Source organism: Panulirus ornatus, chromosome 31, assembly GCF_036320965.1.
Source record: "Panulirus ornatus isolate Po-2019 chromosome 31, ASM3632096v1, whole genome shotgun sequence".
NCBI classification, from domain to species: Eukaryota; Metazoa; Arthropoda; class Malacostraca; order Decapoda; family Palinuridae; genus Panulirus; species Panulirus ornatus.
The window spans coordinates 12,263,593-12,288,973 of NC_092254.1; the positions used below are offsets into that span (position 1 = coordinate 12,263,593).

The 25,381-nt window shown below is 40.1% G+C and overlaps 1 protein-coding gene across 1 annotated transcript in view; it reads right to left on the bottom strand.

Annotated features, from left to right (window-relative positions):
- Positions 1–25,381, bottom strand: part of LOC139758821 (uncharacterized) — a 94,734-nt gene that overhangs the window by 33,012 nt on the left and 36,341 nt on the right. Inside the window, exons 10-17 of the mRNA XM_071680648.1 lie at positions 24,600–24,663; positions 17,325–17,457; positions 14,369–14,591; positions 10,246–10,355; positions 9,496–9,609; positions 9,195–9,265; positions 3,329–3,557; positions 316–465 (exon numbers count right to left, since the gene is read on the bottom strand). Coding sequence (XP_071536749.1) covers positions 316–465; positions 3,329–3,557; positions 9,195–9,265; positions 9,496–9,609; positions 10,246–10,355; positions 14,369–14,591; positions 17,325–17,457; positions 24,600–24,663 — 1,094 coding nt within the window. The remainder of the gene's footprint in view (positions 1–315; positions 466–3,328; positions 3,558–9,194; positions 9,266–9,495; positions 9,610–10,245; positions 10,356–14,368; positions 14,592–17,324; positions 17,458–24,599; positions 24,664–25,381) is intronic.

Here is a 25,381-nt window from a genome sequence, read left to right on the forward strand (position 1 = left end):
CAGTATCATACAAAACAGAGGACAAGAGATGGAGCTCCACAATGATTGACTGATTGACTCTATTCAGGGAAATTCCTTTCTCATATAAACAAGCAGGTAAAAAAGAATTATATCAACACATTAACACCTAATACAGTATATGGCTTCATCAAACCATGAAGCAAAAGAACATAGTATAATCCTATTTTCCTTGTTGCTCCAAAAGAGAACAGTATATCTGGTACACTAGATAGAAAAAAGTGCTACCCCTACAAGCATGGGAAAAAAGCATTTATGACATGAAGACAAAAGTGAAGAACAATGTGGGTGAGTCACCTTGTTTAAGGTTTGGTCAGTGTACTTGTTCTTGAGTCTGCTCTGCTTTGAGGCCAAATGATAATCATCTCGCACCAAGTCAACCAGGATGGGGTCGTCACCCAGCAGTTGCTCTTCCTGGGCTATAGCAGTGTACTCCCCAGACTGCATCTGAATGCAACAAATCATCAGGCAAAACAGCAAAACCAAAAAAATAAAGCTTGAATCTATTGATATAGCACAGTTTACTAAGTACAAAATATTTGGAATCACTTAAAAGGTAACTACTGTGATATTCATTAATTCTAAAGCTAGAAACAGATGGAATGAGCTTATACTTTTTCTGCCACCTGCAGGGAATAAAGATAAGGATTATACCACACATTTATCATCAGCTATTTTTAGAAAAGGAGACAGAGGAAATGCACTTCAACCTACAGTACAACCCCGGTTATATATAGTTCAAGATAAAATAGAAATTCAAAACAATGTATGTTTTTCAATTTTGGTTGGCAACCCTCAATTAACAAAATATCAAAAAATCAAAAAAGATATGTAAAAATATTTCAAATTGTGCGCACTGCAGTGATTAGTGTACTCACCACCCATTATTTTGTGGTGTTAGTTATTGTTTACCATCTTCCATTTGCTTTCTGACATGGTGTTGTGTGCTGTCCTTGCACATTTGTATATTTTGTGCACATTGGATGACTAATGTGAACAATGACCCCTTTCGAGTATTGTCAGAAACTGTCTTATAGCTGCGTGAAGCCATCTACATCTCACACAAAGTGCAAGAAGGATGTTTTAAGCCTTATCAAGAAGATGGAGTTGTGCAACAAGCTGGCTAAGGGCAGGTCAAAGTGGCACTTATGAGAGACTTCAATGTTGGCAGAACATCTATTTACGACATTAACAAATAGCAAATCAAGGCATTTAGTAGTGCTTATTTGCTTGCATATATTAATATTTCCTCCATGTAAAATATTTACAACTAGGTAAAATAGTCTAAAATATTACAATTTTCATAATCATCTTATATCTTAAAAAATAGCTAAATAATTAGAAATTTCGTCATCCAAAACGGCTGATTCTCCAATTATTTTGGCTAACAGAAGTTTTAAAGTACCACCATATCAGTAATACTTTGATTTTGCATAATGTATTAGGAAGTGTAAATAGGGATATGATAATCAAATTTTGAGAAGATAAATTAGTAACTAATCATCAGCATAGGTTCCACCATAAAAGACCTTATTCAATGAATCTGACAATTCTTCAGTCATATACACAGTCAATGAGACTTCAAAATACTCTAAGATGTCATATGATTAGACTTCCAGAAGGCATTATTGTTAGCATATACTGCTCTCATGTCTGGGGTGGCTCTTCTTCCACCTTTTTATTAGCCAGAGTAGAATCAAAAGCTTTTGGTCTCCCACAGGTATCTCTCTCTAACCATCCCCTCTGTCCACCATGATGTTACGGCCTTCTCCCTTTTGATTATGACCCTCATCAGCTGTTGACATGTATTCCTGCCACCAAGGCATGGACTTTCTCCCTGTTCTACATGTTCTATTTTGATTATGACCCTCATTACCTGTCCACATGTATTCCTGCCACCAAGGTATGGACTTTCACTCCTTTGTCTTTCCTTCTTCCTATAACCTTTCTTCAAAAACTTAATGGAAACTTCCCTTCAAACACTTAACAGAAGCTAAATAATTTCTTCATTCTCTATTTCTTACCCTATATTCTTTTCACTCAAGATGGTCATGATTTGGGTATGTTTTGCTCATGCCATGTCAGTCACTTTAAAAAAGTATTATAGAAATGATGAGTAAAGAGAATTAAAGCCCATGACATAGGAAAATAGATTCTGCACATGGACAGTAGACAGGCTCACACAAAGAAAGCGAGGTGTGATATGAAATAGGGAACATCTGAATACCTCAGTGTGACTAGTAGGGTTCCACAGGCATAGTCCTAAGATTCATACTTTTCATTATCTGTACAAGTGATCTAGAAACACAACACACTGGCAATTTAGAAATTTTCCTATAACACAAAATTAGAATATACCATGGTCTAGTCAAAGGAATCCTACGTTAAGATTCAAAGGGATTTACACAAACTTAAGAAGCTGTCAATAATATGGAAAATAGAGTTCACTGTAGAATACTGCTTGTTTAGACATTATTTGTGGATATAGAATAAAAAGACATTTGAATGATAATCAGTAACTAACTAACACATGACAAGCAATGCTGAGCTTCATAAAATAAAGCAAATACAGGGCTGGGTTTCACAGCCAAAAACAAGCATTGAAATGGATACACTGCTGTCAAAATTGGGTCAACATACTCAAAGTTGAAGAAAAACTAAAATCAATACAAAGAAGAGCATGAAAATTAGTTCTTTTTTTTTTCTTTTAAACTATTCTCCATTTCCCACATTAGCGAGGTAGCGTTAGGAACAGAGGACTGAGCCTTTTTTGGAATATCCTCACCTGGCCTCCTCTGTTCCTTCTTTTGGAGAAAAAAAAAAAAAAAGAGAGGGGAGGATTTCCAGCCCCCCGCTCCCTCCCCTTTTAGTCGCCTTCTACGACACGCAGGGAATACGTGGGAAGTATTCTTAATCCCCTATCCCCAGGGATAAAATTAGTTCTATCACTAAATAATAAGCCTTATTTAAAAAAGGCTTAGAGATCTTAATCTACTTTTATATTAGGAAAGCATTTCCTTCCCTTATGCACTCACCCTAATTTAATGAACTCTGTTCTCCAGTGAACTTGGCACTGAGGACTCACTTGGCCTCATGAAGTCATCTGGTCTTGCAGTCTGAACCAATTTATGACATACAACACCAAAGGTGTTTTTTACTTCAAGGATTTCCTTTGCATAGTCTAGCCTCTTATTTCTACCTCACCTCATGGACCTGCTGTAACCTCTTGGACTTGAATAATCTCAGGGGTTTAACTATACTGGATCAAACCCAATCTCCAGAATAACCCATCCTAGTGTTGTTGACTCACCTGGCCTTCACTATCCTCGTAATCAATTTTTATTTTCAACTTTCTCTCTGCAATCTTTGAATTCAGCCAAAGTAAAATCTCCCAGTTGGGTTTTTGGATTTTGGTGTCCTTGATAATAGCCTTCTTGTAGTGCGAACAGTTCTTTGGAATGTCTATAAAGTTACCAGGAGAATTCTTGTAGTTGCTCACATAGCAGTTCTTCGCTAGTCCAGTGCACTGATAGAATGACCTGTAGAGAACATCAAAGAGACAGTTTAGTTGGTGCTGAAGAGGAATTGGTGTAGGAGTATTGTAGGCACATTTACTCTTAACTTTCTTCTTTCACACACTTTACCAAACTAAGTCACCAGCTTCTGCACTTTCTCACATGAATCAGCCACCAGCGCTGTATCATCAGCGAACAGCAACTGACTCACTTCCCAAGCTCTCTCATCCCCAACAGACTTCATACTTGCCCCTCTTTCCAAAACTCTTGCATTCACCTCCCTAACAACCCCATCCATAAACAAATTAAACAACCATGGAGACATCACACACCCCTGCCACAAACCTACATTCACTGAGAACCAATCACTTTCCTCTCTTCCTACACGTACACATGCCTTACATCCTCGATAAAAACTTTTCACTGCTTCTAACAACTTGCCTCCCACACCATATATTCTTAATATATTATATATATATATATATATATATATATATATATATATATATATATATATATATATATATGGTTGTTTAATTTGTTTATGGATGGAGTTGTTAGGGAGGTGAATGCAAGAGTTTTGGAAAGAGGGGCAAGTATGAAGTCTGTTGGGGATGAGAGAGCTTGGGAAGTGAGTCAGTTGTTGTTCGCTGATGATACAGCGCTGGTGGCTGATTCATGTGAGAAACTGCAGAAGCTGGTGACTGAGTTTGGTAAAGTGTGTGAAAGAAGAAAGTTAAGGGTAAATGTGAATAAGAGTAAGGTTATTAGGTACAGTAGGGTTGAGGGTCAACTCAATTGGGAGGTGAGTTGGAATGGAGAAAAACTGGAGGAAGTGAAGTGTTTTAGATATCTGGGAGTGGATCTGGCAGCGGATGGAACCATGGAAGCGGAAGTGGATCATAGGGTGGGGGAGGGGGCGAAAATTCTGGGAGCCTTGAAGAATGTGTGGAAGTCGAGAACATTATCTCGGAAAGCAAAAATGGGTATGTTTGAAGGAATAGTGGTTCCAACAATGTTGTATGGTTGCGAGGCGTGGGCTATGGATAGAGTTGTGCGCAGGAGGATGGATGTGCTGGAAATGAGATGTTTGAGGACAATGTGTGGTGTGAGGTGGTTTGATCGAGTAAGTAACATAAGGGTAAGAGAGATGTGTGGAAATAAAAAGAGCGTGGTTGAGAGAGCAGAAGAGGGTGTTTTGAAATGGTTCGGGCACATGGAGAGAATGAGTGAGGAAAGATTGACCAAGAGAAAATATGTGTCGGAGGTGGAGGGAACGAGGAGAAGAGGGAGACCAAATTGGAGGTGGAAGGATGGAGTGAAAAAGATTTTGTGTGATCGGGGCCTGAACATGCAGGAGGGTGAAAGGAGGGCAAGGAATAGAGTGAATTGGAGCGATGTGGTATACCGGGGTTGACATGCTGTCAGTGGATTGAATCAAGGCATGTGAAGCGTCTGGGGTAAACCATGGAAAGCTGTGTAGGTATGTATATTTGCGTGTGTGGACGTATGTATATACATGTGTATGGGGGTGGGTTGGGCCATTTCTTTCGTCTGTTTCCTTGCGCTACCTCGCAAACGCGGGAGACAGCGGCAAAAAAAAAAAAAAAATATATATATATATATATATATATATATATATATATATATATATATATATATCTTTCTTTCTTTTCTTTCATACTATTCGCCATTTCCCGCATTAGCGAGGTAGCGTTAAGAACAGAGGACTGGGCCTTTTAGGGAATATCCTCACCAGGCCCCCTTCTCTGTTCCTTCTTTTGGAAAATAAAAAAGAAAAAAAAAATTGAGAGGGGAGGATTTCCAGCCCCCCGCTCCCTTCCCTTTTAGTCGCCTTCTACGACACGCAGGGAATACGTGGGAAGTATTCTTTCTCCCCTATCCCCAGGGATAATATATATATATATATATTATCCCTGGGTATAGGGGAGAAATAATACTTCTCATGCATTCCCTATGTGTCATAGAAGGCGACTAAAGGGGACGGGAATAGGGAGCTAGAAACCCTCCCCTCCTTGTATTTTAACTTTATACAAGGGGTAACAGAAGAAGGAGTCGCGTGGGGAGTGCTCATCCTCCTCGAAGGCTCAGATTGGGGTGTCTGAATGTGTGTGGATGTAACCAAGATGAGAAAAAAGGAGAGATAGGTAGTATGTTTGAGGAAAGGAACCTGGATGTTTTGGCTCTAAGTCAAACAAAGTTCAAGGGTAAAGGGGAAGAGTGGTTAGGGAATGTTTTGGGAGTAAATTCAGGGGTTGGTGAGAGGACAAGGGCAAGAGAAGGAGTAGCACTACTCCTGAAACAGGAGTGGTGGGAGTATGTGATAGAGTGTAAGAAAGTAAACTCTTGAGTGATATGGGTAAAACTGAAAGTGGATGGAGAGAGATGGGTGATTATTGGTGCCTATGCACCGGGGCATGAGAAGAAAGATCATGAGAGGCAAGTGTTTTGGGAGCAGCTGAGTGAGTGTGTTTGCAGTTTTGATGAATGAGACCAGGTTATAGTGATGGGTGATTTGAATGCAAAGGTGAGTAATGTGGCAGTTGAGGGAATAATTGGTGTACATGGGGTGTTCAGTGTTGTAACTGGAAATGGTAAAGAGCTTGTAGATTTGTGTGCTGAAAAAGGACTGGAGACTGGGAATACCTGGTTTAAAAAGAAAGATATACATAAGTATACGTATGTAAGTAGGAGAGATGGCCAGAGAGCATCATTGGATTACATGTTAGCTGATAGGCGAGTGAAAGAGGGACTTTTGGATGTTAAAGTGCTGAGAGGTACAACTGGAGGGATGTCTGATCATTATCTTGTGGAGGCAAAGGTGAAGATTTGTAGAGGTTTTCAGAAAAGAAGAGAGAATGTTGTGGTGAAGAGAGTGGTGAAAGTAAGTGAGCTTGGGAAGGAGACTTGTGTGAGGAAGTACCAGGAGGGACTGAGTACAGAATGGAAAAAGGTGAGAACAAAGGATGTAAGGGGAGTGGGGGAGTAATGGGATGTATTTAGGGAAGCAGTGATGGCTTGTGCAAAAGATGCTTGTGGCATGAGAAGCGTGGGAGGTGGGCAAATTAGAAAGGGTAGTGAGTGGTTGAATGAAGACGTAAGATTATTAGCGAAAGAGAAGACAGAGGCATTTGTACGAATTTTACAGAGAAATAGTGCAAATGACTGGGAGATGTATAAAAGAAAGAGGCAGGAGGTCAAGAGAAAGTGCAAGAGGTGAAAAAGAGGGCAAACGAGAGTTGGGGTGAGAGAGTATCATTAAATTTTAGGGAGAATAAAAAGATGTTTTGGATGAAGGTAAATAAAGTGCATAAGACAAGAGAACAAATGGGAACTTCAGTGAAGGGGGCTAATGGGGAGGTGTTAACATACAGTGGTGATGTGAGAAGGAGATGGAGTAAGTATTTTGAAGGTTTGTTCAATGTGTTAGATGATAGAGTGGCAGATATAGGGTGTTTTGGTCGAGGTGGTGTGCGAAGTGAGAGGGTTGGGGAGAATGATTTGGTAAACAGAGAAGAGGTAGTGAAAGCTTTGAGGAAGATGAAAGCTGACAAGGCGGTGGGTTTGGATGGTATTGCAGTGGAATTTATTAAAAAAGGGGGTGACTGTATTATTGACATACATACATAATAATATATGTTTCCTTGCACTACCTCGCAAACGCGGGAGACAGCGGCAAAAAAAAGAAAAAAAAAAAAAAACATACATAATAATATATATGTATGTATAAGTATCCCTGGGGATTGGGGAGACAGAAAACCTCCCACATATTCCTGCATGTAGTAGAAGGCACTACTCCTGAAGCAAGAGTTGTGTATGTGATGGAGTGTAAAAAAGCAAATTCTAGACTGATGTGGGTAAAACTGAAAGTGGATGGAGAGAGATGGGTGATTTTGGTGCTTGTGCACCTAGTCATGCGAAGAAAGTTCATGAGAGGCAAGTGTTTTGGGAGCATATGAATGAGTGTGTCAGCAGCTTTGATGCATGAGACCAGGTTTTAGTGATGGGTGATTTAAATGTGAAGGTGAGCAATGTGACAGTTGAGGGTATAATCAGTGTACATTGGGTGTTCAGTGTTGTAAATGGAAATGGTGAAGAGCTTGTGGATTTGTGTGCTGAAAAAGGACTGGTGATTGGGAATAACTGGTTTAAAAAGAAAGATACACATAAGTATACATATGTGCGTAGGAGAGATGGTCAAAGGGCATTATTGGACTACCTGTTGATTGACAGCCGTGTAAAAGAGACTTTTGGATGTTAATGTGCTGAGAGGGGCAGCTGGAGGGATAGACGTCTGATCACTATCTTGTGGAGTATCTAGTGCCTTCTCTCATTATGTTCTAGTTAAATTGCAGGTGCTGTATATCAATAATAGAGCAACACTTCTTACATCTGCTTAATTTGGGGAGCCTCCAGCATCAGCGCACTTGTGATTATCCCAGTAGAATGGGCCACCAATTAGCTTGTACATATGATGTTCAGACTTTGATTTAATTTTTTCTGAACTTTTTATGGAAAATTATCTCCACATCAGTATCAGAAATTGTAAAATCTGCAGGTTAATAAAAGATTCACATATAGTGCACAGTATAAAAATCTAAAATGTTTTACAATTTTTCCACTGGCACTAGGAATGAAGGCCATCTTCTGTTGCAGCAAGCTGCCAAGCACTATACTTTTTTTTTGTGATATTCTTGAGACCGAAATTTATTGCTCCTCTGAATTACATTAACCACTACCAGGTATTAAACACAAATGTGATACGTAGCATGACACAATGTTACTAACTGTACCCAACAGTGCTGGTGTTTCACATATCAGTGATGGTATTACAGTCACTCTAGAATACATGTTGTTGCACAGATTAAACACGAGGGCATTATTATCAATCTAGAGGAGATGATACTGTAAAGATAAAACTTATGAGTACTAAAGTCACTCCAGAATGGGCAGTGTTGCATAGCTCAAATGTAAGAGTATTGGAGTCACTCAAGAAAAGTTGCAGCACAGAATAAATGTGAGGGCATTGTAGTCACTCCAGAGGAAACAGTGTTGGGCAAAGAAAAAGGATGTCAAAATAACTTTAGAAGAGGTAGTGTTGTAAATATCAAATGTAAGTTATTTCAGTCACAATACAGAAGAGATTGTTGCATAAATCAGCTAGGGGATATTACAGCCCCTCTTGAATAGACTGCTGTTAATCCAATGTTAGGGTACAGCCATTGCTTTGTATCATATGCTACCAGACAGTGATGGTGCAAGTGTAATACAGCCATAAAAGAGTATCTGGTTAATACTAAGCTAGAGGTATGGTAAGTAGTTCCCTCTAAAATATTTGATATTGCATACTGATAGTCTGAAAGTACCAAAATCACAGTAAAGTACTTGTTGTCGAACAGTGATGGCATGAAAGTACTGTATTACAAAGCCCCTGGAGTATATGTAGGAATATATAATATGCATAACAGATAATCTAAACCAAGAATCAATTCTTAATTTCATTAATGTATAACCATAGACAAGCAACATTTATGCTACTAATGGTGTCTAGTAACTAAAGAAAAACAATACTGATTATTCTCAATTAGTATACAAATATCTGTGATAGTGAAGGTACGAAGCGTCAGAGAAAGTACTCACTTGCAGGTGAACTTGGAGTAGCGAAGGCATTCCAAGGCACATATGTCCACATCCTGGATCACTACATTCAGCTGCCAACACAACAGGTACACATTACAAAAGCAAACTGTCATCATTTTTAGGATACCCAAAAGGATGTTAATCTTTTATACTTATACTTAAGTTAATCTTTTATCAACAGTAAATTCTATAGCAAAGGTAAAAAAGCACATTTATCTGACAAAGATAATCTGATTAAGTACTACATTTCTGGCTGTGGCTGAAGCAAGGAAATCAGATTATATCAAAAGTGAGGACGCACCGGTGAGTCATTTTCAGTCGGCTTTCTATCCTCAAGATGGTTGAACTGTAAGTGGTAGGGTGCTGGCTCTAGCAACAGCACCGTAGCAAACACAAGATCTAGATCATGGTCCAGCTGGTCAAGAGAAATGTTAACACATAGGTTAGTTTGGCTACAGTGTAACTTGAGGTCAGAGAGAAAGTTAGATAAACAACTCTACTACTGGAACAGTTCTTTTCAAAAGCCCTAACAGCATGGTGATGTTTGATTACCTTTGTATTTCTTTTAATGTTGCGAATGTACTGCTTCAGATCATCATTAATGAAATCAATTTACAGTGAGCTACATCAACAGCTGTACAATGCACTTGAGCTTAGTGTCAATGAGGAGATCAATCTAGCTTTTGAATAAGACACAGAAGTCACTGTGAGATGCCAAGGATGATGATTAACCTGAAGGGAGAAGGATGTAAATAGGGATAGTCTAATCACATCATGAAGTCAGGAGTAGCATAACTAAATCAAGAGGAATAGACCTGTCTAACAATCTAGACTTACCAAGCAGTTTTTAAGTATAAAACCAAAATATAAAAATGCATTGCATTCTACATATGCATCAATCATTAATCATCTCATTAGTCTAATAAGCATGATTATTTCTATGAGGTTAACCACAGTACCTTAGCAACCTATCATCTTGCATCTACTTAAGGACAACCTCAAATGATATCTATAAATGATTTATGTACATAAGGCAAACTAAACACAGTACCTGCACTTCTGGGAGCCTGACAGGTGAGGTGCCAGTTTCCTCCGAAATCTGGTTGAGGAGTATCTTCTTGAATTCATCTGGCTCCTGAGATGCTCCTTCCAGCCATTTACCTGTGCATTGGTGAGGGCATCATTTTAGTTTTGTTCACCATACACCTTGACAATCACACTTGACAATTAACATGTCAAGGGGATGCTTAAAGTCATCTTTCACAGTCTTAGAATAAGTGGAACTATGATCCTGCAAGAGAAGTGAATGTGATGATTAAAGAGACACAAGAGACAGACAGCTAATGTATGTACACTTATGACAAGATGATGCTATTGGACTGGTCTAACACAGTGCAACATATCTTGCTTGATTAACAAACTGTACACCATGTAATTAATAATCTTGAGCTCATCTGGAACTGATTTTAGCAATTTATCAAGGCTTCTTTTAAAAGTTTTTGATATTTCCCATGGAAATATCAAATATCACTTGGTAGTACACTAATTAACCCTTCCATCTTTCTCGTTGAGCTAGATTTTGTTTGATATCTTCTTGTTATGTTCTAAGGTATTACTGCAGACAATTGTTGTTGTCTGCAGTAATACCTTAGAACATAACAAAAAGATATCAAACAAAAACTACAGGTACACCACCGATTTTTCGGCACTCGTGGTTCCAAAGCCTTGCTGGATTAACCATTTTTGCCAAACCAACCGTGGTCACGTAATAATAATTCATCAACATATCCCTAACCACTAATTATACATCTCCCATATGTCTAAAGTATACCATGGACTGCTAGAAATATAAATCAAACAAATATTAAATGTAAATTAATTTTTTTTTTTTTTTTTTTTTTTTTATACTTTGTCGCTGTCTCCCGCGTTTGCGAGGTAGCGCAAGGAAACAGACGAAAGAAATGGCCCAACCCCCCCCCCCATACACATGTATATACATACGTCCACACACGCAAATATACATACCTACACAGCTTTCCATGGTTTACCCCAGACGCTTCACATGCCTTGATTCAATCCACTGACAGCACGTCAACCCCGGTATACCACATCGCTCCAATTCACTCTATTCCTTGCCCTCCTTTCACCCTCCTGCATGTTCAGGCCCCGATCACACAAAATCTTTTTCACTCCATCTTTCCCCCTCCAATTTGGTCTCCCTCTTCTCCTCGTTCCCTCCACCTCCGACACATATATCCTCTTGGTCAATCTTTCCTCACTCATTCTCTCCATGTGCCCAAACCACTTCAAAACACCCTCTTCTGCTCTCTCAACCACGCTCTTTTTATTTCCACACATCTCTCTTACCCTTACGTTACTTACTCGATCAAAGCACCTCACACCACACATTGTCCTCAAACATCTCATTTCCAGCACATCCATCCTCCTGCACACAACTCTATCCATAGCCCACGCCTCGCAACCATACAACATTGTTGGAACCACTATTCCTTCAAACATACCCATTTTTGCTTTCCGAGATAATGTTCTCGACTTCCACACATTCTTCAAGGCCCCCAGAATTTTCGCCCCCTCCCCCACCCTATGATCCACTTCCGCTTCCATGGTTCCATCCGCTGCCAGATCCACTCCCAGATATCTAAAACACTTCACTTCCTCCAGTTTTTCTCCATTCAAACTCACCTCCCAACTGACTTGACCCTCAACCCTACTGTACCTAATAACCTTGCTCTTATTCACATTTACTCTTAACTTTCTTCTTCCACACACTTTACCAAACTCAGTCACCAGCTTCTGCAGTTTCTCACATGAATCAGCCACCAGCGCTGTATCATTAGCGAACAACAACTGACTCACTTCCCAAGCTCTCTCATCCCCAACAGACTTCATACTTGCCCCTCTTTCCAAAACTCTTGCATTTACCTCCCTAACAACCCCATCCATAAACAAATTAAACAACCATGGAGACATCACACACCCCTGCCACAAACCTACATTCACTGAGAACCAATCAATTTCCTCTCTTCCTACACGTACACATGCCTTACATCCTCGATAAAAACTTTTCACTGCTTCTAACAACTTTCCTCCCACACCATATATTCTTAATACCTTCCACAGAGCATCTCTATCAACTCTATCATATGCCTTCTCCAGATCCATAAATGCTACATACAAATCCATTTGCTTTTCTAAGTATTTCTCACATACATTCTTCAAAGCAAACACCTGATCCACACATCCTCTACCACTTCTGAAACCACACTGCTCTTCCCCAATCTGATGCTCTGTACATGCCTTCACCCTCTCAATCAATACCCTCCCATACAATTTACCAGGAATACTCAACAAACTTATACCTCTGTAATTTGAGCACTCACTCTTATCCCCTTTGCCTTTGTACAATGGCACTATGCACGCATTCCGCCAATCCTCAGGCACCTCACCATGAGTCATACATACATTAAATAACCTTACCAACCAGTCAACAATACAGTCACCCCCTTTTTTAATAAATTCCACTGCAATACCATCCAAACCTGCTGCCTTGCCGGCTTTCATCTTCCGCAAAGCTTTCACTACCTCTTCTCTGTTTACCAAATCATTTTCCCTAACCCTCTCACTTTGCACACCACCTCGACCAAAACACCCTATATCTGCCACTCTATCATCAAACACATTCAACAAACCTTCAAAATACTCACTCCATCTCCTTCTCACATCACCACTACTTGTTATCACCTCCCATTTGCGCCCTTCACTGAAGTTCCCATTTGCTCCCTTGTCTTACGCACTTTATTTACCTCCTTCCAGAACATCTTTTTATTCTCCCTAAAATTTAATGATACTCTCTCACCCCAACTCTCATTTGCCCTTTTTTTCACCTCTTGCACCTTTCTCTTGACCTCCTGTCTCTTTCTTTTATACATCTCCCACTCAATTGCATTTTTTCCCTGCAAAAATCGTCCAAATGCTTCTCTCTTCTCTTTCACTAATACTCTTACTTCTTCATCCCACCACTCACTACCCTTTCTAATCAAATGAAATACAGGTACTTGTACTCCATCACTCCGACACTGTTGATACCATTCCATCATCACTCAATCGTGCTCAGTACTCTTACCATCTTTCATAGTTTTTCTAATCATCATTTGCTTCTTGGAATTGCCGTCTGCACAGAATCTCAACATTTTCTCCCTTCGCTTCTTTATATCGTACACAGTTGATGAACCAATACTGTAGATGTCACACAGCTTATGCACCGAAACACCACGGTCCATTTTTTCAACAATTCTACTTTACCTTGGATCAATATGGACTGGTGTTTACATTTGACACCATGACTGACACTCTCATATGTCTTAAAAGCCTAAGCTAGGGTTAAATCTAAGCAAAATAAGCTAAGAATCTCACAGAATTGTGGTATCATGACCAACAAGTGCAGTGTAAAGAATGTAAATAAGTGAGGCCTACACACAACGCCATCTGTGGCCACCCAGTAAACTAGTCTGGTGGCCGCGGTAATTTCAAGTTCCCTGACATAATTTTGTCCGGACCAAAGGAGGTGCCGAACCATCAGTTGCCAGAAATTCGATGGTGTACCTGTACAACCTATTTAACTTAAAGACTCAGATCTACAAACACCTGAACAGTTCTGATTAATTTTCATTCTTTTTTCCTTTTATTTCATTTCTTTTACCCATAATGGCCTTTGATATTACTATAAAAAAGGGAAAAATACCCACCAGCCAATGAGAACCTAACAGATGTACCATGTAACTCACCACAAGAAAGTTTAATTTAGAATAATCTTAAGTTGTGTTGTCCAGTGTTATGTGTGGCATGGAAAGAGCATGTGTTTGTGAACCAAATGCTATCAACCCATATGTATGTGAGGCAGAAAGAAAAGGCAGCACTTAGGCTAGGGCAGGTAACTTGAAAGCTACAGTAATGCTGGCTCGCTATGTCACCATCACTAATCCTTCCATCACCCACATGATAGTACTTCTCTATTCAGTGGGTGCCTACCACCTAACACCAACTGAGAAAAAAAAAAGAGAGATGGGAGAGTAAAAGGCAATAGTAGCTGCCTACCACCTTCCACAAAGTGAGAGAGAAAAAAAAGAGAGATAAGAGGGTAAAAGGTAACATACCATCAAAAGTAATCTTGACCCAGGTCCTCTGGGTGGGAATATCCATACACTCGCCCACATCAAAGGGGTTGACACTGTAGACTTCAAAAGATGTCTTCATGTGCAAGAAGTTGACGGTGTGGTGGTAGAGAACAGAGCTGGTGTCATTGTCCCGGTACACTGTCACATCAACCCTTGCTGGCATGGGCCTGCCTGACATCTCCCCATGATTACTTGTGAATTCCTGCATGACATGACCATTAGGTAGCATAGCCATGCTAACATATGATACATTCAAGGACAATAGTAGAACTGTGTTGTAACAAATGAGGTGTTACTATCAGGGGTGAAAAGTGATACAATGAATGACACTGTCTGAACAATAATGTGACACAGCAATTCCCATTGACAGGGTTAAGACAGACAATGTTTCTTACTGTTGGAGTTAGGATAAGACACTACTTTACTGTCAGAGTGGGATAAAACACATTTCTTTCTCTCTCAGCCCTAACTGACAGCATATGGAGAAGAAACCTCCTTTCTGTGTAGGCTCCGACAATCAGGGTCAGGAGAAGACACTGACACTTGAAATTTGTCATTCTTAAAAAATGTAAATGTAGTGAGAGTTTTAAAATATCAATGAATATCAAAAGATAAAATTTCAATAAAGCATTCAACTAGATGATTATATTTTCATGATTAAAAATGATAAATTTTATGAAAGAGTACCACCAATGATTACTTTTAAAGCCTCCTCCATTTCTCTTCTTTCACTGCCCTGTTTACTTCTAGTTAGGAGAAACTACTTTTCAGTCTGACTATGATTCAATATAATCTGGTCCTGTACTACAACAATGGACACTAAACTCTACCAATTTAATGTGCTTGTGTTTGAGTCCCAAACAGGGAAGCTGGTTTACAGCCAATCCAGTTATTCATCCTCCCCTTTAGGACTGGTCATAGAATGGATACCTGACATTAGCAGGAGAGTGTATACATATATGTCCTTCCAAGGGTGAATCCTGTTTACAGCCTACTATTTGCCATATGAGTGGAACCTATTTTTTCATACTTGTTTATTATTTCCTGCATTAGAAAGGTAGCACCAGAAACAAAGAACAACAATATTTGTTCACATCCACTCTATAGTTGTCATGTACATAACCAACAAAGCTAGAACCCTCTATCAACAGACAAGCTCCTAAAACCTTTTCATGGTTTTCCCTGGCCACTGCATTTGCCCTGGTTCAGCCAACTGACAGCACTTTGCCCCCCATATACCACACCACTCCAATTCTCTTTATCCCATACATGCTTATCATCCTCTGGTAATTCAAAGCCTATTTCATTCCATCCTTCCATCTTCTCAAGTCTCCCACTCTGTCCACTTTTAACATGTATATCCTCCCAGTCAGTCTGTCATCACTCACCTTCTCCATATGTCCATATCATTTTAGCACTCCCTGCTCAATCATACTCTGCTTACTGCCACATCCAATTTTACACAGTCATTTATTACTTGATGAACTCTCCTCACATCACATGTTGTCTTCAGGCTTTTCATTTCCAACACATCCACCCTTTCTGTTCTTTTACATTCAGGGCTCAAGACACATAACCATACAGCACTGCCAGGACTACTACACCATTAAACATACCGATCTTTACCCTCGCAAACAATGACCTCTCCTTCCTCACACTCCTCAGTGCACCAAGAACATTTGCCACCTCAACCACATTACAGTTCACTTCAGCTCTCATGTCATTCTGCCTGCACTTGATAGGGGTGGTCTGGTTAGACTGTTCACCAGCTATGCATTTTGAAAAATATACTTGCATATGTATATGTACATATATAAACATGGATGGAGTGATAAGATAGATGAAAGCAAAACCTGGGAAAAGAGGTGTAGAGATGGAGTGTGGCAGTGAGGTTTGGTGGTCAGAGACAAGCCAGTTTGTGGATGTTACTGTGTTGCGTGCTGAGATTGAAGAGGAGTTGCAGAAGTGTCTTTCATGTGTGTAAGCACAAGTGATTGAAGGTAAATGTGATTGAAGGTAAATGCTAATAAAAGTAAAGTAATGGTGTTTGAAAGGGAACAGAGTAAAAGTATACATTTTCGAAATCCTAAAGAGTGAAAGAAGAAAGTATACTACACCATTTATAGATATGGGGGAGAAAGACTGGAAGAGATGAGAGAATTTAAGTATTAAGGAGTTGTCTTGGGTTAGTTTGGAAGGAGAACGAAGGGAGAGAGCAGTATGGAGCAGAGGGGTTATTGGATTCCTTACTACAATAATGAGAGGTAGAGGTATAAACATGAAAGACTTATGCATGGACATGGGATGAGTCACAGAGGTCAAGAATCCGGGCTGTGGAAGTAAGCTATATCAGAGGAGCAGGTGGTATGACTCAATGGAATTCAGAAAGAAATGAGGGTGTGCATAATATATGTGGTATGGCAAGGAATGCAAAGGGAATGAATTGTGGAGAGGTAGAAGGGGTGAAATGTCATACTTTGAGGTGGTTTGGGCATATGGAAAGAATGCAAGACAAGGAGTTTACAAGCAGAGTGTATGATAGCACAATTAAAGGGGTTGGTGTATGATAGTAAAATTAAAGGGGTTGGTGTATGATAGTACAATTAAAGGGGTTGGATGAGGAAACTGACCTCTGGCATGGGAAAATAGAGTGGAAGAGTACTGTCCCAAGAGAAATGGTGGAGCAATGCGTGGAATGGTGTATGTATGGGAAACATGTAAAAACAGGGAAAACCGAGACTCTATTGCCATGGCCACCCCCTTGATGGGAATTCCCAGAGGGAATGGGCAATAGAGTTATAGATAAATAGATTGACACAGAGATACTTATAGTATGAATATGTTAGTTGTTCTAACATAGCCCTCATCTTCCCTCTTTTTTTTTCATTGAAGGACTACCCCTTCCCTCACACCTCATAGCCATGATACTACTTACTGAAAGGAACTGGTAATCAACAACAGCCTTCTTGAAAGGCTCTCCAGTATCGGGGTTCATAATGTCCTCCCTGGTGGAGGTCCAGCGGGTGGTCTTCAGGGCCCTGGTCACACCATAACCATTGAAGAAGTACCTGAAAGACCATTCTTAACCTTAGTCATCATGATCAATCCCTCAACATCACAGCTTCCTGCAAAACCAATGTCCATTCATTAGTTCTTGTTGGTATCTTCTTTTTGCATATCAATGCTTCAGGAACCACAAGAAAGGTTTTTAGCATCAAGAACAGAAGATTGAGCCTTAGAGGGAAAATTCTCAATTGGTCCCCTTCTCTGTTCCTTCTTTTGGAAAAATAAAAACTGTAGGGTGGATATCCAGCCCCACACTCCCACCCCTTCTAGTTACCTACAACATGCAGGGAATGCATGGGAAGTACTCCCCAGGGATATATGTGGTTTGGATGGTATTGCAGTGGAATTTATTAAAAATGGGGTGACTGTGTTGTTGACTGGCTGGTAAGGATATTTAACGTATGTATGGTTCATCGTGAAGTGCCTGAGGATTGGTGGAATGCATGCATAGTGCCACTGCACAAAGGCAAAGGAGGATAAAGGTAAGTGTTTCGAATTACAAAGGTATAAGTGTGTTGAGTATTCCTGGGAGATCATATGAAAGGGTATTGATTGAGAAGGTGAAGGCATGTACAGAGCATCAGATTGGGGAAGAGCAGTGTGGTTTTAGAAGTGGTAGAGGATGTGTGGATCAGGTGTTTGCTTTGAAGAATGTATGTCAGAAATGCTTAGAAAAACAAATGGATTTGTATGTAGCATTTATGGATCTGGAGAAGGCATATGATAGAGTTGATAGAGATGCTCTGTGGAAGGTGTTAAGAATATATGGTGTGGGAGGCAAGTTGTTAGAAGCAGTAAAAAGTTTTTATCAAGGATGTAAGGCATGTGTACAAGTAGGAAGAGAGAAAAGTGATTGTTCTCAGTAAATGTCAGTTTGTGGCAGGGGTGCGTGATGTCTCCATGGTTGTTTAATATGTTTATGGATGGTGTTGTTAGGGAGGTGAATGCAAGAGTTTTGGAGAGAGAGACAAGTATGCAGTCTGTTGTGGATGAGAGGGCTTGGGAAGTGAGTCAGTTGTTGTTCACTGATGGTACAGTGCTGGTGGCTGATTCGTGTGAGAAACTGCAGAAGCTGGTGACTGAGTTTGATAAAGTGTATGAAAGAAGAAAGCTGAGAGTAAATGTGAATAAGAGCAAGGCTATTAGTTACAGTAGGGTTGAAGGACAAGTCAATTGGGAGGTAAGTTTGAATGGAGAAAAACTGGAGGAAGTGAAGTGTTTTAGATATCTGGGAGTGGATTTGGCAGTGGATGGAACCAAGGAAGCGGAAGTGAGTCACAGGGTGCGGGAGGGGTGAAAGTTCTGGGAGCACTGAAAAATGTGTGGAAGACGAGAACATTATTTCGGAAAGCAAAAATGGGTATGTGTGAAGGAATAGTGGTTCCAACAATGTTATATGGTTCCAAAGTGTGGGCTATAGATAGGGTTGAGCATAGGAGGGGATATGTCTTGGAAATGAGATGTTTGAGGACAATATGTGGTGTGAGGTGGTTTGATCGAGTAAGTAATGAAAGGGTAAGAGAGATGTGTGGTAATAAAAAGAGTGTGGTTGAGAGAGCAGGAGAGGGTGTATTGAAATGGTTTGGTCACATGGAGAGAATGAGTGAGGAAAGATTGACAAAGAGGATATATGTATCAGAGGTGGAGGGAACGAGAAGTGGGAGACCAAATTGGAGGTGGAAGGATGGAATGAAAAAGATTTTGAGTGATCGAGTTCTGAACATGCAGGAGGGTGAAAGGCGTGCAAGGAATAAAGTGAATTGGAACGATGTGGTATACCGGGGTCAACGTGCTGTCATTGGATTGAACTAGGGCTTGTGAGGTGTCTGGGGTAAACCATGGAAAATTTTGTGGGGCCTGGATTTGGAAAGGGAGCTGTGGTTTCGGTGCATTATACATGACAGCTAGAGACTGAGTGTAAACGAATGTGGCCTTTGTTGTCTTTTGCACGTGCGTGGGGAGGGGGTTTTCATTTCATGGATGGCGGGGTGACAATGGGAATGAATAAAGGCATCAAGCATGAATTAAGAACATATGTGTATATGTATATGACTGAGTGTGAACGAATGAAGCCTTTGTTGTCTTTTCCCAGAGCTACCCCGCACACATGAGGGGAGAGGGGGAAGGTATTCCATGTGTGGCGAGGTGGCGATGGGAATGAATAAAGGCAGACAGTGTGAATTGTGTGCATGGGTATATATGTATGTGTCTGTGTGTGTATATATATGTGTACATTGAGATGTATAGGTATGTATATTTGCATGTGTGGATGTGTGTGTATATACATGTGTATGGGGGTGGGTTGGGCCATTTCTTTTGTCTGTTTCCTTGCGCTACCTCGCAAACGCGGGAGACAGCAACAAAGCAAAATAAATAAATGTATATATATGTATACGTTGAAATGTATAGGTATGTATATGTGTGTGTGTGGACGTGTATGTATATAGATGAGTATGCAGGAGGTTTGGGCCATTCTTTTGTCTGTTTCATTGCGCTACCACGCTGACATGGGAGAAAGCAGCAAAGTATAATACGATATATATATATATATATATATATATATATATATATATATATATGGGAGGGTATTGATTGAGAGGGTGAAGGCATGTACAGAGCATCAGATTGGGGAAGAGCAGTGTGGTTTCAGAAGTGGTAGAGGATGTGTGGATCAGGTGTTTGCTTTGAAGAATGTATGTGAGAAATACTTAGAAAAGCAAATGGATTTGTATGTAGCATTTATGGATCTGGAGAAGGCATATGATAGAGTTGATAGAGATGCTCTGTGGAAGGTATTAAGAATATATGGTGTGGGAGGCAAGTTGTTAGAAGCAGTGAAAAGTTTTTATCGAGGATGTAAGGCATGTGTACGTGTAGGAAGAGAGGAAAGTGACTGGTTCTCAGTGAATGTAGGTTTGTGGCAGGGGTGTGTGATGTCTCCATGGTTGTTTAATTTGTTTATGGATGGGGTTGTTCGGGAGGTGAATGCAAGAGTTTTGGAAAGAGGGGCAAGTATGAAGTCTGTTGGGGATGAGAGAGCTTGGGAAGTGAGTCAGTTGTTGTTCGCTGATGATACAGCGCGGGTGGCAGATTCATGTGAGAAACTGCAGAAGCTGGTGACTGAGTTTGGTAAAGTGTGTGAAAGAAGAAAGTTAAGAGTAAATGTGAATAAGAGCAAGGTTATTAGGTACAGTAGGGTTGAGGGTCAAGTCAACTGGGAGGTAAGTTTGAATGGAGAAAAACTGGAGGAAGTAAAGTGTTTTAGATATCTGGGAGTGGATCTGGCAGCGGATGGAACCATGGAAGCGGAAGTGGATCATAGGGTGGGGGAGGGGGCGAAAATCCTGGGAACCTTGAAGAATGTGTGGAAGTCGAGAACATTATCTCGGAAAGCAAAAATGGGTATGTTTGAAGGAATAGTGGTTCCAACAATGTTGTATGGTTGCGAGGCGTGGGCTATGGATAGAGTTGTGCGCAGAGGATGGATGTGCTGGAAATGAGATGTTTGAGGACAATGTGTGGTGTGAGGTGGTTTGATCGAGTAAGTAACGTAAGGGTGAGAGAGATGTGTGGAAATAAAAAGAGCGTGGTTGAGAGAGCAGAAGAGGGTGTTTTGAAATGGTTTGGGCACATGGAGAGAATGAGTGAGGAAAGATTGACCAAGAGGATATATGTGTCGGAGGTGGAGGGAACGAGGAGAAGTGGGAGACCAAATTGGAGGTGGAAAGATGGAGTGAAAAAGATTTTGAGTAATCGGGGCCTGAACATGCAGGAGGGTGAAAGGAGGGCAAAGAATAGAGTGAATTGGATCGATGTGGTATACCGGGGTTGACGTGCTGTCAGTGGATTGAATCAGGGCATGTGAAGCGTCTGGGGTAAACCATGGAAAGCTGTGTAGGTATGTATATTTGCGTGTGTGGACGTATGTATATACATGTGTATGGGGGTGGGTTGGGCCATTTCTTTCGTCTGTTTCCTTGCGCTACCTCGCAAACGCGGGAGACAGCGACAAAGCAAAAAAAAAAAAATATATATATATATATATATATATATATATATATATATATATATATACTCTTCATAGAGGTTGTTCACCTGTATCAACGCAGTCCATACTACATTGTTCAAAGGATCAGAATTCTTTCTCTCATGTTAGTCATCAAACAGGTTCTCAGAGGGCTTCAAGTGATTTTAGAAGAGAAAGTCAGATACAACAGCACTCTGTACACTTGCATCAGCGTTGCTCTCCAGTTTCACCGGAAGGTTACTCAAGGCTAGAGGTACATCATGAACCAGTGAAAGAGAGACATAGCAATAGCAGGGATGTCAGAAGACTTTACTCTTCTTCTAGTGACGTTTCCTGTGGTTGTAGGAGTTTAGAGAGGGGAGACAGAACAAGAAGGATTCAGGAGGAATCAAAAAAAGGCTCTGAACGCTGGGAATCTGAGGATGTTTTGAACAGCAAGAAGCAGGATGAACTTAAAACAGGCCCTAATAGAAGGAGCATGGATAAGATGTATTATCCCAAGGATGGCTGGACAGGAAGCAAAGGAAAGGACACATTTATCCGGCAGAATGGAAATAGGAAATCAACTGATATCATGGAGCATTATGATAATACAAAGCATTTAGGAATTGATAGATCAGTTGCAAATGCTGCAAGAAACATCGATATTGAAGGGACTCCAGTTAGAGAAAAAAGCAAACAAGAAGAGGATGATGAAGATTTGCGAGTTCAATTGTTGCGTCTCAGAGAACAAAAGGTCGAAGAGAAAATAAAGCAGCTGGAAGAAGAAAGTATTGAGACAAAGTTAAAATAAAGCAGCTGGAAGAAGAAAGTATTGAGACAAAGTTCAGGTTGTGGAAGCTAGAGAAGAACAAGACAGTGCTAAGTGATGAAACTAAACTTCGACAGGAGAAGGAGTTATGGGATAAGAAAGACCATCATCCTAGAGGTAAAAATAATTTACCACTTCCTTTGAAGCGTGGACGCTCACCTTCTCAAGGAAGACATCATGGAAGGTCTCCAAGGAAACAAACCAATAGGAAACTTGGCAGATACTGAGAGGTGTGGGTATAATACAAGTAAGTGATGCTCGTATTTTCTTGAATTTTTTTTTATTAGAAAAGAATATTAAATTTGAATAATGCAGTGTGGGTGATATGTGTACATATATGAACATACATAAATCTTAAATATAAAAGAAGTAATCACTGGTTGGGTAATAACTTGTGGTTCTTTGAAAAGTTTCTAGAAAATGCTGCCACCAGTTCAGTGTGACTTCTATCATCTCATTTCCTGACAAGATTATATATTTCTTTCTTTCAAACTATTCGCCATTTCCCGTGTTAGCGAGGTAGTGTTAAGAACAGAGGACTGGGCCTTGGAGGGAATATCCTCACCTGGCCCCCTTCTCTGTTCCTTGTTTTGGAAAATTAAAAAAAAACGAGAGGGGAAGATTTCCAGCCCCCCGCTCCCTCCCCTTTTAGTCGCCTTCTACGACACGCAGGGAATACGTGGGAAGTATTCTTTCTCCCCTATCTCCCTATATATATATATATATATATATATATATATATATATATATATATATATATATATATATATATACATATATATATCCCTGGGGATAGGGGAGAAAGAATACTTCCCACGTATTCCCTACGTGTCGTAGAAGGCGACCAAAAGGGAAGGGAGCGGGGGTCTGGAAATCCTCCCCCTCAGTTTTTTTTAATTTTCCAAAAGAAAGAACAGAGAAGGGGGCCAGGTGAGGATTCCCTAAAAGGTCCAGTCCTCTGTTCTAAACACTACCTTGCTAACGCAGGAAATGGCGAATAGTGTGAAAAAAAAATATATATATATATATATTATTATCATTATTATTATTATTATCATTATTATTATTATCATTATTATTAGTACTGTTATTATTATTATTATTATCATTATCATACTTTGTCGCTGTCTCCCGCGTTAGCGAGGTATCGCAAGGAAACAGATGAAAGAATGGCCCAACCCACCCACATACATATGTATGTACATACATGTCCACACACGCACATATACATACCCATACATTTCAGCGTATACATATATATACATACACAGACATATACATATATAGACATGTGCATAATTCATACTTGCTGCCTTTATTCATTCCCGTCGCCAACCCGCCACACATGAAATGACAACCTCCCCCGTGCACGCGAGGTAGCACTAGGAAAAGACAACAAAGGCCACATTCATACACACTCAGTCTCTAGATGTCATGTGTAATGCGCCAAAACCCCAGCTCATTTTCCATATCCAGGCCTCACAAAACTTTCCATGGTTTACCTTAAACGCTTCACATGCCCTGGTTCAATCTATTGACAGCACATCGACCCCGGTATACCACATCATTCCAATTCACTCTATTCCTTGCATGCCTTTCACCCTCCTGTATGTTCAGGCCCTGATCACTCAAAATCTTTTTCACTCCATCCTTCAATCTCCAATTTGGTCTCCCACTTCTCTTCATTTCCTCTACCTGACATATATATCCTCTTTGTCAATCTTTCCTCACGCATTCTCTCTATGTGACCAAACCATTTCAATACACCCTCCTCTGCTCTTTCAACCACACACTTTTTATCACCACACATCTCTCTTACCCTTTCATTACTTACTTGATCAGACCACCTCACACCAAATATATATATTTCCATACATGCCTGCCTTTTCTGAGAGCAAGGTAGCATCAAGAATCAAGAACAGAAGACACAGCCTTAGAGTTGCAAGGCAAGGATGAACAGCAGAGAGATTGATGTGAGTGAACTGCCCTCTCCAGCATTTTCTACCCAGGCAGGTTGCCATGTAAATCATATCGAGCTATGCTAACCACTACACTAAGCCTAACAATCATACCCAAGCATTTTACCCTCAAGTTCAAAGATTGCTCTGCCATGCTCGAGGATCATACCATCATGATCAAGATGTCAATACCTCTTTGCCCCTGCCAACACTAAATCCATAAAATATTGGCATCACAGGTAAACACTAATCACATGATACCACAAGTGAAGCCCATGCCAGTTTGAGGCCTGCTAAAACTTAACAACAGTAATGACACATTAATAAGAAGCAGACATGATTACATACGTGTCATCCAAGTGGAAGAGGTTGTCTGGGTTAGCCATGATGACATCACTGATGATGCTGCTGCCTGAAATGGTACACATAAGAGTAAGTATGAGTAAACAATTTCACTTTTACATTCAAACTATTTTGATACTTCAATGAACTTACTTTTCAATTCCATAAGATGAGAGCTTGACCCTTAAAAATGAACCATTCTCGATTAACTCCTTAAGTATGACATTTTGACCCTTAAGCATGACTGTACAACCCCAGACAATGACCTGACACTTCAGGGTTTGGTCAAAGGCCAGGTTATAACATTAAAACATTATACTGTCATTGTGAAGGGTCATGCAATTGTGCTTTAGGATGATATTGTTAACCTCAAGGTGTTCTAAGTATTTCTAATATAAATTCACCATTTATAATGAAGTTTAAGAAGAAATCAAAAGAATGAAGAAATAATAATCAAAATGAAATGATTATAAAAAGAGTTATATATTTACAAATCACTGACTTGAGATAAGACAGAATTAGCTGATCATATAGAGAACATAATGGGGATAGAACTAGTGAGTCTAACAGAGAATAAAGAGGGGAAAGAATGACTTGGATGTATAATGAAGACGAGGGTAAAATTAACCAGCATTTGAGGGAACACAAAGGGGATATGACTGACTGATCTTATAAAGGAGGGAGGGGTTATTACTAGCTGATCCTATGACAATCACAATAGGGAAAAAATCAGTTTGCCTGAGAGAAAAAACATAATGATGAAACAATCAGCTGGTTTTCATGAAATT